Source organism: Lachnellula hyalina (assembly GCF_007821495.1).
Source record: "Lachnellula hyalina strain CBS 185.66 chromosome Unknown contig00175, whole genome shotgun sequence".
Lineage (NCBI taxonomy): Eukaryota > Fungi > Ascomycota > Leotiomycetes > Helotiales > Lachnaceae > Lachnellula > Lachnellula hyalina.
The window spans coordinates 18918-31708 of NW_022157289.1; the positions used below are offsets into that span (position 1 = coordinate 18918).

Genomic DNA, 12791 nt, shown 5'->3' on the forward strand with positions numbered 1-12791 from the left:
CAGGAGGAAAGAGGACTTCGAAATAATGGAAAACAGGGTCGACAATCTATGTTGTTAATAACGCTTTAATAATAGACGGAAGCAGAAAATCGGTTCTCTAAGAAGATAAGGCAGAAAACAGCCCAAGCGGCGTATATGGGAGTAGATAGTTCAAGGAAGTGCACGTGAACTTCCACATTTTTCCTTATGAATTTTGCCCATTCAAGAGTTACGCCCATCTAATTCCTTGACTCAACTGTTATATACCCCAATCACCAATGCTTTTCACTAATGTCCACAGTGTTGACATCAACCCTGTCTTTGTACCAGCGCTCCTCATTGGCAATCTTCACATCATTCCCACTCATCTGCCTCTTCCTCATCCGGCCATCTTCAGCAAATGTCCAGTCCTCGAGACCATAACAACGATACCATTGGCCTGTGAGGTCATAGAACTCGTACCAAAACTGCACTGCTATCTGTGCGGTCACGTATTAGCATGATGCTATATTTCTTTCTGTCTTGCTGCTGTTCACCCAGTTCTACTTGGAGGTTGAAAATCGCTTCTCCTAGCTGTGACTTACTTTGTTATCTGTGAATGAGAATAATTCCTTCCTTAATTTATACCCATTCTCCCTCTCCCATTTCTTGGTCAAAAACGCCACAATCTCATCCGTACCCTTCAGAAACTGATCCCGGTTCCTCCATATCGTATCAGGCGTATATCCATTTTTGACTTTTTGCGGATCTCGAGTGTTCCACAGGTCTTGAGCAGCTTTGACCTTGATCTGAGCCGTTTCGCGGGTGAAGGGGGGGAGGGGTGGTTTGGTGTCTGCTTGAGTTGAGGAGGCCATTGTGTGGACGAAGTATTTCGGGGTTGTGTGAAGGGGAGGCGTTTTGGACAGTGGAACTGCTAGTCTTTTGAGGAGGATACTTGTCGTGATGAGAGTTATAGGAGCTTGAAGAAGACGTCGGGAGGCTAGTTATATGTGGGGAAGAAGGACCTAGTTCGGGTGACTCAGAGAGCTTGCATCTCCGCGGCGGTTTTAACGGTTTTTAATTTTAGCTGGGTTTGAAAACTAAATGCTATTAACGTTTTCGTATTGAACGCAGTTTGATGAGTAAGTCTTTGAAGAGGCTCATATCCCGATCACGGGACACTACACAATTATCTTAGTGCTTACGGCCCGTTCTAGATGCCGATGTAAGGTGAGCAAGCGGTTCTCGGCAATATGACGCGATTGAGGGGCCGAAATATCTTGGATGAACAATCATTGCGGTCGAGGCCTTCAGAATACAACGGATATCCAGGAATTAGCTAGATGTATACATATATATGCCCTTTTAGGGATCTTTAAAATCTCAAGAGATCAGATTAGGAATATATATTGGTAAATGCGAAGCAATTGAGGTTTTGCTCGATAATCAGGAGCTTCACCCCACTATTAGCGTCCCCACTTAAATCTAGGGTCTCCTCTGTTCCTGACTACTTCAACCACCAAATGTACATCAACAACAGTGCATTCTCCTCTCCATTGCAATAACAAATAATTCTTCAACTCCCTACGACTTCACTTCAAAACCACAACACAAGAATCAAGATGGCTGAACTCAAGGTTGGAGATAGCATCCCAAGCGATACCAAATTTACCTACGTCCCATACACCCCGGAAGCTGGAGAGATCACTGCTTGCGGAATCCCAATCAACTATGATGCTGGAAAAGGTAAAGTGGCCTCTCAATGTTCTCTCCAATGCTTTCTCCTTCGACCGCTAGCCCAATCCCTGGATCCAAAACCCCCAAACCAACCCCCACTACCCCTCCATCTGCACACAAGCTAATACTCAAGAACAACAGAATGGGCCGACAAGAAGGTCGTTCTCTTCTCCGTCCCAGGCGCCTTTACACCTGGCTGCTCCGCTAAGCACCTCCCCGGCTACATCAACAACCTGCCCGCGATCAAGAGCAAGGGAGTTGATGTCGTAGCCGTCATTGCGTTCAACGATGCGTGGGTAATGAGTGCGTGGGGCAAGGCAAATGGAATCAAGGATGATGATATTGTACGTATGCCCCACATATCCAACTCCATCAAAAATAAACTGAATGCTGACTCATGGCTGCAATTATAGCTCTTCCTCAGCGATGCCGACACAGCATTCTCGAAGAAGCTGGGCTGGACCGCTGGCGAGCGCACCGCGCGATATGCCTTGATTATCGACCATGGAAAGATCGTGTATGCGGAGAAGGAGCCTGGTCGTGAAGTCTCTGTTTCTAGTGCCGAGGCTGTGCTCGCGAAGCTTTGAATATAGGCAGGGAAATGATAAAGAGAGATAGATACCTTGATAGATTGCGGGGCTAGAGAGATTTGAGAAGAAAGAGGCGTGATGATAAATTAACCGAAATACGCAAGCCATCTCCGCTCTGTACTGCGTGCTTCTTTCGTGGTGTGGTACCAAGTTGTTTACATATACGATTTGGTTGTGAGTTTATAGCTTCGGTGCGGATTTCTACCAGAAGCTACCACTCGTTTCGTTTGATATCCAATGTTTATATTTTCATGCATATCGTCGTTTCCTAGTGGGACATTATGTTCAGTTCTCCGGCCCAGCTTATTGTTATTTGCTTTTTCAAAGTACTGCAAAGTTCTCGTTGATCGGCCAAGAAGTTTGAGCGTTGCAAAGTAAACTTATTGAAAGGGGGTCATTATCATTGCTATATGTTGCAAAGCACCGTTGGCTAAACATTTCATTCTCCCTGCCCAATTGGTCAAGCAAACATTCCAGATATTGACCTATATTGCAAGCTGAAATCCAATTTAGATGTCTGGGGGATTAGTGTGACAAGAAAAATGCTGGAGCAGCACAAGTGCATCGGAAAACGCTCTATATACTGATATGCTGAAGCTCGAAGCTTATGATATATGAGGCAATGAGAGAATAAGTAACGGCTGAACTTCTTATACACTACAATCAATACAAAGACTTCCAAACCCCCCACCCATCCCCCGCGATCTCAGCTCGCCATTTATAGCTGAAATGGTTCCTCGTTACTATCCATCGCCTCACTCTTCCCTGCATCATCACAATTATTCTGCTTACAGTCGAAGCACGTCTTGTCGTCAAAACTATCATATTAAATGTCGTCTTCCAACTCAACCTCGCAACCGTTACAAACTAGATCTAGCAGTTCTTCCTCGCAGTTGACACAGAGCCCGCAGCTCTTAAATGGGGTTTTAGGGTCGGGTTTGCAACGTTCACACCAGGGAGGCTGTGGCTTCTTCTACTTGCTCTTTGTAGCTTTTTCTGTTTTCACGGATCCGAACTGAGTCTTTGGTGTCTTGGGAGCTGGAGCTGAAATTGTTTGAGCAACGGCGCTTTTCTTCTCGTATTTTGCGGCGTTGCCAGTTTGCTCCCTCGGCGTCTCTCCATCACCATTGTGATTCAGCTATTTCGAAGTTTCTGTCTCCGGTGATTTGTCGTCGTTGTTCCCAATACCTAACTCCTGCTCTAGGTTTGGATTAGACATTGTGGACTGCTGGGACGTGAAGTTATCATCGGCTGGAGTGGTGTGTGATGAAACTACAATATTCCCATGTTTTCGGATGTTGCCACTTTGCATTGCGAGTATATCCTCAATATCGCCGGGTTTCCACTTCTACGAAACCCCCACTGTCTTCAGATCTTCGCCCTTGTTTGCAATACCCAGCTCCCGCTCCAGGTCCTGCTGCTGAAGATGCCCAATCTTAGCAGTCCGCCTGACGATCTCATGATATTCGCGGGCGAGCGCCTTCCCCTCTAAAGATGCCGCCTTTGATACAACCGCGAAAATGTACCGAAGCTCTGCTGAGGCATTGATCCGCGAGACTTTGTCTGCTATCGTGTCGGCGTTCACCGTTGCAGATAATTTGGGCATGGTAGACAGCTTCGAGGTGAGGTTGTAAGTGTGGAATAGTGTTGACGAATCAATAACCGGGCGTTCTGAAAAACTTATTATTTTAAGAAGGAAATAGTAATCTTGAAGCATGGACATTTCTCCATGTTATGAACATGTTATAACGGTGGTTTTTATCGTGAAAATGGAATGATAAGATAGAAAAGTTGTACCTAACTGGGAACGTCTTTTCAAGAGGTTAAGACGTATCGGCGGCGGCGCAGAATGGAATAATGTCCTGTCTATCATTTTTGTATAAGTGTTCCACTGATATGTTTTGACAATTTTACTTTCAAGGTTGGTTATATATCGATCACGATTGAGCAGGACATGGAGTTGTTCAAGAAGCTGACTAATTAAGGTTTAGCGTGTCGCTTTCGCGTTTTCAGGGGGTCGGATAAGAAGTATTGGATTGGTGTCTTTAAAGATATAATAAAAGTTGCTTAATATGTTAATACTTTTCTTCTAGAAAGGGTAGAACGTTACTTGAGTAGCATCCAAAATAAAAGATAACTACCACCTCCATAAGCTTTTCTATATTCAAGGGTTGGACATGTGATTCACCAACTGCACTTCGGGCCGCCTTAATATCCGAACCTCGGCAAGTATTCTTTGACTATCAATACGATACCTAATATTTTCCCTTGGTCCTGTCTTTTCTGCTAAAAGGCACGAAGCACTCTCTCTGTTTACTGAATATTTATTCCATTAGAAACAGATATTACATATTGACCTGCTTTTAGCTACAAATCACTAAAAATATACATCTACCAGCCAAGAAGGCCCATTTCAGACCCCGCCAACAGCATGGCAGAGAGATCTACGCTCGTCAAGCCCAGACCTATAGATCCCTCGAAAGCACCAATTGAGAATGTCCTCGAGTTGACAGAACTCTCGGCCATTGGGCCTGTTTGTCCACCCTTCCCTACCTTCTCAAGCTCACGCAGGGCAAGCTGACACTCTCCAAACCAGGACATGTTCACCAACACACGCCCTCTCTGGCATCCCCCCGGAGCTCGCGGCATCTACGGCGGCGCTGTAATAGCCCAATGTCTCTCGGCAGCTCAGCTTACCGTTCCCGCCAACTTCACAGTCCACAGCATGCACTGCTACTTCGTGCTAGCAGGCGACTCCGAGATACCAGTTATGTACTACGTCGAGCACATCCGCTCAGGCAAATCCTTTGCTACACGAACCGTACAAGCAAAGCAAAGAGGCAAAGCAATCTTTACAACCACAATGTCCTTCGTGCGCGAAAATAGCGGCGGTACAGAGACGGTAAAGCACGCGGTGCCGTTGCCTAAAGACCTGCAGCAACCGAAAGATATAGATATACCCGGGGAGGCGTCGTGGGCGGACGGGTCGATAGCAGAAAGTCCGCTTCTAAGTCAACAGATAAAAATCCTGAATGGTGATTCGGAACACCCGCATGAGAAACGGACACGGCAGTGGGTTAGAGCGCGGGGGAGGATAAGTAACGCTGGAGGACACCAGGCCCATCTCAGCGCGTTGGCATATATGAGCGACAGCTATTTCATCGGAACGGTCACGAGGATCCATGAACTCTGGCGTTTTGGATCGCCTACTAATCTACCTCTTTCGTCGAAGGATGACGAGAAAGGGGATCTGGAATCGGATATGAAACTCCGAGACACGTATTTCAAGCGAGTAAAGGAGAAGCAGCTGCTGGAGGGATTGGAGCCAGATGTGACCAATGAGAAAGGGAGACCGGAGGTAGGTATGATGGTTAGCCTGGATCATAGTATTTACTTCCATGAGCCTCGTCGGTTTAGGGCTGATGAGTGGATGCTTACGGAGATGTCGAGTCCGTGGAGTGGGGACGGAAGGGGCGTCGTTACGCAGCATATGTTTGCTGCGGACGGTACCCTGATTGCGACTTGTTTTCAAGAGGTATGTGACTGATGGACTTAGAGAAGTTGCGTTGTGCTAACTTTGCGATAGGGCGTTGTGAGGTTAAAGGAGGATCTGAAATCGAAAATATGACGTTCGGGTTTCACTGAAATGTACTAGAACTACTTTTTAAGAGCATGTATTTGATTGTATTACTTTACAAATGTTGCATCATTTCGTTCACTTACAGCACCTTGCGCTGACTTTGGGTCTCGAGATCTCTACAATGCCCCAAAGGAAGCGGCCTCAAGGCACTTGCATTATGTTTGCAAAGAAATTGGATTTTAGTAAAAACCCTAGAATTGCATTAATGTTTCCAATAATCTCTAGTTGAAGTGATGTGCTATGGAAGTGATGACTTTGACGTAATCCGTATGCCTGGTTTCTGTATGCGTTGTTCATTCTTGTTTTGAGCTTCCAATAGCGGGCACCCGCTTCTGTTCTTACCTCAATCCAGCTGTTTCAGTACAAGACCTAGGAGAACGCATTTTTGGGTGGCATGACCGGATATCTTAGATGGGCTTTTTCCACGTTCGCAGCGCAAGAGCGTTTGCGATAGCTCAAATTATATGTGTCGGGTCGAGCGGTTATCTCCACGATATTTAGATTAAATTCAAGGAACTATTGAGCAAATTACGATTTGTCGTGGCACAACACCTCAGCGGTAGGAAGGAATCGTGGGGACGGCTCAAAAGTGTCTAAGTAGGAAATTGCTCTCGAAGGATTCGATTCCCAGCGTTTCGTTGGTCGGTAGCCAATTGTATCCCTAAATTTCCTGCGGGCTATTTCGGAGCCTTGCCTTGCACCTGGAACTCATCAAATAGCCCAATAGAGCCCCCGAGTGGCACAGGGCTTGGTTGCCGTGTGCCGTGGCATGACCTCCTGCACCTGACACATAGCCGTGAAAACCCCATGAACCTCGAATCCTGAACTGTGGAGCGCTTCCAATTGAGCGCTTCCTTGTGTTCCCCGCTCATGTCTGATGTTAATGCTGACTTGTATACTTTAACCTTCAATCTTCAATCTTCATGATTTCTAAAACTGTCGAAGTAGTATCATTTCTGGTTTTTTAATGTTATCAATTTATGAGGATCCTTGGTGGAGAAAAGAACCCAATTGCTTTATCTTTATTTTTATATCAGCGAATAGAATGAGAGGATGTGCCGCAAGACCCATGCTCACACACTGCTGTGCCCCTCTTGTGGCTTTCTACTTTACGGGGAAAACATGGGTCTGTATGACAGCCTGCATGATGACTGTAATGAGCATGATTGCTACAGGGCTGGCCGGCGGGCATCTCATCCCCATATAATTGCTGGAGCCTACATTTTTCGTCACTTTCGAGAGCCTAGTTTAGCTACTCTGTGGGGTTTATTCTGTGGTGGACGAGGACTTTGCGACGTCCCGATCGTCTGCTTTTCATGATGGGGTATGATTTGAGTGTGTCTAGAGCGCGGGACCCTCTCATCGTCATTACGGTGTTCCTGGCTATTGCTCTCGTCACGGTGGTTCTACGACTTCATGCTAGAAGACTGAGAGGGAGTGCACTTGGCTTTGACGATGGATTTATGCTAGCCGCTATGGTAAAGGAACATTTCGCACTGCATTCAACATACATTGCCTGAATCATTTCGAGTGGATGCTCAAATTTCCCCGGACAATTGAGCAGCAAATTGAGAGTCTGCTGTTGCATCGCATCTCAGGAGTATGAGATCTTTACAGTGCTCGAGATGGCCTTTTCGATAGTCCCGAGTTCGTCTACAACCAGGAAGAAGATGTTCTGCTCAGTGTTTTCGCACAACGCATAGACCAGCTGCTAACTTGGGGTAGAGTCTATTACTCGGCAGTTTGGGGCTATACTATTCATGTGAGTATCTCATAAATGCTACAAATCGATACCGCAAGACTAACGCAGTCACCTCAGGTGTTCTCATCAGCGGCGTTGGTCGTCATCAAGCACAATTACACCCGTCATCTCAAGTAGATCAGCGCAGCTTACTCAAGGTATGCCTCCTTTGGCATTGGTCTCGAGTTCAAAACTCACGGACTCCTAGATGTTACTCGCCTTCAGCTTCCTATATATCGTCGAAGAGACTCTAATCAAGATATCCATCATATGCTTCTACCTTCGAATTTTCGGTGAATCAAAACCTTTTCGCCTCCAGTCTTACATGTTGATCACCGTTCTTGGCTTGTGGGCAGTTGCTGGGCTTCTGGATATTGTATTGATTTGCAAACCATTGGCCTATAATTGGGACACGTCAATGAAAGGGGGACACTGTGGTAATCGACAAATCTCCTATAAGGTGGAAGGGGGGATCAATGTGGCAACGAATTTTCTCACCATGGTGCTTCCAATACCTCAGATCATGCACCTTCAGCTACATATGCGACAAACATGGTCACTAGTGGTTATGTTTGGTCTAGGTTGTTTGTAGGCATTACTTCTCGAATTAGAAAGGGAAAGAGCTAACTGAAGAACAGTATAACTGTAGTCAGCATACTCCGCATCCAAGCCCAAGGCATGGTGAAAATGGAAGATTTTTGCTACACACTCACCATGTCTTTACTCTGGGGCACCATTGAGCCCCTACTCAGTATCGTCGCCGCCAATCTACCCATGACGCGCACCCTCCTCGCCGTAGTTGCTCCTTCCGTCTTCAGTTCATCCCTACGAAAACAAACGACCGGACGGTCCGAACTTACTACATTTGGGCATTCTAGAAACAGAAGTGCGCCAAATAAATCACAATTTGAGGTGATTGAGATTGATGAGCGCTTTGGGTATTTGAAGAAGGCGGGCATTGATGTTGAGATGAATAGGTTGGGTACGCAGAATAGGATTTCGGGTGGAACTGATAAAAAAAAGGCTGGTTCGAAGCTAAGCTGCATTTTATGAATGGGAAAAAGGGACACGGTCGTATTTATTGTGGGCATTCATCTGGTGTCATTGATTTGTTCAAGGCGTTTTGGAATTTGTGGTGGGGAAGATACCAAAGACGGCGAATGAGAGATGGCGCTCAGCTAAAGCATATATTGTTCAACTTTCGAAACTGCAGTGAGCCACCTTAGTAGGCACTAAGTTCAATTGCTGGTACGCTTTCTTGTGTTTACCGTTAGCACGTTTTGTTTGTTTTTTTGCGCAATTTCTTCGGCGCTCCAGAATCATCGCTGTAGCTTTTAAGGATTCAATATCTTGCTCCCAGCCTGTCCTGGTCATTGTTTAGGCAAGATGAGGCAAATTTCCCGTATAGATAGACAGAAATGATAAAGTCTTTGGGGGAGCATTAGACAAAGACAGGTGAAGTATACGCTGTGACAATTTAGGGACAGAATGTTCAGACATCAAGGAGCAGTCACCATTCAAGTCAAGGAGGTAAGATACCTGTGAAGTGTCATTTGCAAGTATGCATTACTTTCATAAAGAGGTCGAGAGCTTTCGATAATCTTGATAGGGCTGAAGTGCACGATCACACGTTCGACTTCCAAAATGTTGATGGATGGCGTTGTACTATATTTAAGTTATAAACTTGCTACTTGCGGCTTTCTTTTAGCTAACCGTTATACTAATCATAACTTAACTTACTGCATTTGTCGCCTTTCAATCAAGATATAACAGGTATAGGTGCGTAGCAGGAGTGTGACAGTTAAATTACAGAAGCCATTCGATGATTTACGGGATAGCCCCCTTTCTAGAAGTTGCATGGAAACAGTTCCAAAGATCTCAACATATTTGTATGTCATGAGCCAAAGCATTGTATTAATGGCAAATCCGTGAGCGAAGGAGTTCCGATCCGGTTCGCTACTCATTTAGCCTGCAGGCATTCCGATGTGGATTTGGCTTCGCAGGCGCTTGTTGAATTATCCGTTTCTATATCTTGTGTTTGATTATTATATAAGCAGTCAAAATAATATCTTGCCTTCCGACAAGCAGATAGAGAAATAAAGTCAATTTGTTCTAACTTTAGATACCAGAGGATGGATAGCTCATAGCCATAACTCCTATGGTGTTTTACGGCCTTCTCTATTTAAAGTTGCTATTACTTAGAGAAGTCTTATACTAGAAAAGAAAGGCGGCACCAGCCATGATATGCTAGGCGGCTTAGGGTATCAAAAATCAATAAGCAAACTCAGAGAGGGGCAAATCACGTGGCATAGCTAGTCATTATTTGGAAGTTCTTTACGAGGCCCGACCTACAAGGACTCGATTAAGAAATATGGGTTGAATCATAGTCTTGTATAGTTTAAGTTTTAGGCATACATATAGCCCATATACACATTCCACATAATAGCCGTAGTATCGTGGCGTGACCCTGAGCCCCTTAGATAAGCGAGGCTCCTCTTGGAAACTTGGAACAGGATCAAATTGGGGATCAAGGGGTTAGGATAAAATTACATTTAATAAATTTAGAGTGTCTGATCTAATCAAAAGTCCCTAGATCAAGTAATTAAAATATATAAGTATCTAGTTCTAGGAAATGACTGTAATATGAAGGTGCATCAAGAATATAAATACACAAAAGCTATCACGTTGCCGCCTCCAAATCCCTGGCCTCATAAGTAACCTCAACGTCCGTACGCTTACTAATGTTCCCTTTCCCATGATCAAGGATACTCTCCACACTTGTATGCCCGTCACTCATTGTCCGCCTATGTGTCGTCGTTGTCGTCTTCCCCGCATTCGCCGTATTCTGTATATATCCCAAATCGTAACTCTGGAAATATCCGCTGCGCGCCGTAGGTCTATTAGAACGGTCCCGAGAGCCGGAAGAAAATCCGCGGATACGGAAGTGTCCGACTAGGGGCCGGAGTGTCGCCAACGAGGCTGTGAATATTCCGATGCCCATTTCAGTCAAGGTCCAAAGTTCGGCTTGCTCGATGGAATCTATGGGAAGGGAGGAGGTTAGCTAAGGTGTCTTAGGAAATGAAATAAAGGGAAGAGGGGAGTGATATTTTCATACAGAGAATATCGTCTGAATCGTTAAATGCCGTCGTGTACTTCAGACGAATAATGGTTGAGATACTTGCGCTGACTGCATTAGTTCGCGTACTAGATTCAACAACTAAGGACTTACAAAACTCCCAATCCCAATATTGCAAATAGCGATGCTTTCATTTGGATTGTCAGTTTGACGTCCCAGAGCATTGGTATAGGTAATAGTGCGAAGAGCCAATCGAACAATATATCCATCGCCGAAAATGAATACTAATTAAATAAATTAGCATAGTAAAAAAGCGAATGATTAGCAAGAGCCGCGAAGTTTAGGATTGTCTTAGGAGACAATCTCTAATTTACCAAAAAAGTATTCAGACTCCTTAATTTCAATAAATAGAGGGCAATAGCATTTCTGTATGAGAATAGACATACCGTGGCTTTCGAAATTCCGTCGTAGGTTATACATTTTCCCTTTCCAGAAGACATATCCCATGCATAACTGATAGGTCGACATTGAAAGAGGACGTAGAACCAGATGACAAGTGTCCAGACGGTCATGATCGCCATAGAGACGATTATAGTAGCTCGGTAGTAGCTCGCAGCGTTAAGCATTATGCGTAAGAGGAGGAACCCAACCGAAGCCTTGATAAATGCCGTGTCAAGGACGTAGAATAATTCGGAGAGATATCGGTACTATATGGTCCTGATCAGAATCTCACAAAACGCCGAGGAATGGGTATATATTCGGACGGACCTTTTGCGCTTGTATGATATTTGGGGCAGTGAGATCCCTATTGTGTTGTCCCAAGCCATAGTGAATACCCGTTAACTGAGAGCCACAGAAGCAAGTGAAGATAAGCTACGAACTACCCGTCAGCTGTGGTATGTGTCTTTCTTAGCGGGTGTTCACTTACCAGTGAAACGACTATCAGATAATCATCAATCCCAAAAGCCTTAACTAGCTTTAAACGCACGAAGCATCTCAAACTGACCGTCACCCACGCAGTGACGAGAAGCGTGATTGTCACCGCTAGTAGCTGTTGCGCCCGATCCTGCATCTCTGCAACTCACAATAGCACGAATAATATACAGAAGTAGATCAAGGAAATCGCAAAAAGATAGAAAACGGTGCATGATTAATTAAGGATCCCCACAGGCCTTTAAGTAACTTTAGGATTGGGCCAGGGGGGCAGAGTAAAAGATACCGGCACCACTCCATTGGGACGTGCATACATACTATGTAGAGTACAGTAATTTAGAACCATACTGCTGAAAGCGGGATGAATATAGTCAGCCCGTTATTATTTGCACTCATTCGCATTGCAAGTGGTTTTAGCTCTTAGCTCTGGTGATTGTCAAAGCGGGATGAATTACAAAGGATGGGCAGAACTTGCGCTACTCGTAAGATACCGGCGGGGACAGTCATTAGTAACCCGACCCGGCTTTACTTCTTTTTACTATTTTGATGAAAGCGTCTCCTATTCGTCGATCCAGAATAGTCGTCGCTTTTCAGACGAATCTCTGCCGCCCCTTCGTATGCTTAGTACGCCTATCAAAGCTGGATAAGGTAAGTTCTTGCCTGAACTGACCAAGCTTTTTGTTTTTCTTTTTTACCACAGTAAAGCCCGCTAATAAACATTGGCTCGGGACCAAGAAACTTCATCTATTGTACGAAAGATAATATTCTTACTTCTATTGAGAATCTGCAAGATACTCGAGTAAGGATAGCATAGAGAGACAAACTGGCCCAATCTCTGATACGTTGGCTATAGTCTATTCCGCCGCTTAGAAGGACTTGTTAACTCCTCAAGATTTCAAGTCGGTTTTTGCGAGTAGTGGGAGGAAGATATATTATCGCATAATCAACTAGAGGGCTACAATTAATTGAAAATTCACTTTATAAACTGTTACTATAATCTCCACACTTTAGCAGATTTGTCACAGATTAGGACCTAGCATATAGGGTTGGTGGTTACATATACCTAGGGGCATAGGCGCTAGTCAGGGCTGTATAAGAACCACGTTAAAACATTAT

At 44.8% G+C, this 12791-nt stretch overlaps 5 protein-coding genes across 5 annotated transcripts; 3 read left to right on the forward strand and 2 right to left on the reverse strand.

Annotated features, from left to right (window-relative positions):
- Nucleotides 1-251: 251 nt before the first annotated feature.
- LHYA1_G008229 (uncharacterized protein) lies at nt 252-833 on the reverse strand (the record flags this gene model as incomplete). Its single annotated transcript, XM_031153149.1, has 2 exons — nt 252-458; nt 564-833. The coding sequence occupies 2 exons, from the start codon at nt 831-833 to the stop codon at nt 252-254; spliced, it is 477 nt and encodes a 158-aa protein (XP_031002324.1).
- A 747-nt stretch (nt 834-1580) lies between these two features.
- On the forward strand, nt 1581-2282 carry aspf3 (Peroxiredoxin Asp f3; the record flags this gene model as incomplete). Its single annotated transcript, XM_031153150.1, has 3 exons — nt 1581-1704; nt 1837-2039; nt 2109-2282. The coding sequence occupies 3 exons, from the start codon at nt 1581-1583 to the stop codon at nt 2280-2282; spliced, it is 501 nt and encodes a 166-aa protein (XP_031002317.1).
- Nucleotides 2283-4683: 2401 nt separating this feature from the next.
- On the forward strand, nt 4684-5913 carry Acot8 (Acyl-coenzyme A thioesterase; the record flags this gene model as incomplete). Its single annotated transcript, XM_031153151.1, has 3 exons — nt 4684-4818; nt 4882-5820; nt 5872-5913. Coding segments are annotated over 3 exons (1116 nt in total), but the record flags the coding sequence as incomplete, so codon positions are not given.
- Nucleotides 5914-7874: 1961 nt separating this feature from the next.
- SAT4_6 (Satratoxin biosynthesis SC1 cluster protein) lies at nt 7875-8719 on the forward strand (the record flags this gene model as incomplete). The annotated part of the gene is made up of 2 exons (XM_031153152.1): nt 7875-8254; nt 8305-8719. 2 exons carry the CDS (start codon nt 7875-7877, stop codon nt 8717-8719), a joined length of 795 nt encoding a protein of 264 aa, XP_031002315.1.
- Nucleotides 8720-10346: 1627 nt separating this feature from the next.
- LHYA1_G008233 (uncharacterized protein) lies at nt 10347-11814 on the reverse strand (the record flags this gene model as incomplete). The annotated part of the gene is made up of 6 exons (XM_031153153.1): nt 10347-10705; nt 10782-10849; nt 10896-11026; nt 11189-11449; nt 11511-11615; nt 11671-11814. 6 exons carry the CDS (start codon nt 11812-11814, stop codon nt 10347-10349), a joined length of 1068 nt encoding a protein of 355 aa, XP_031002314.1.
- Between the last annotated feature and the right edge of the window lie 977 nt (nt 11815-12791).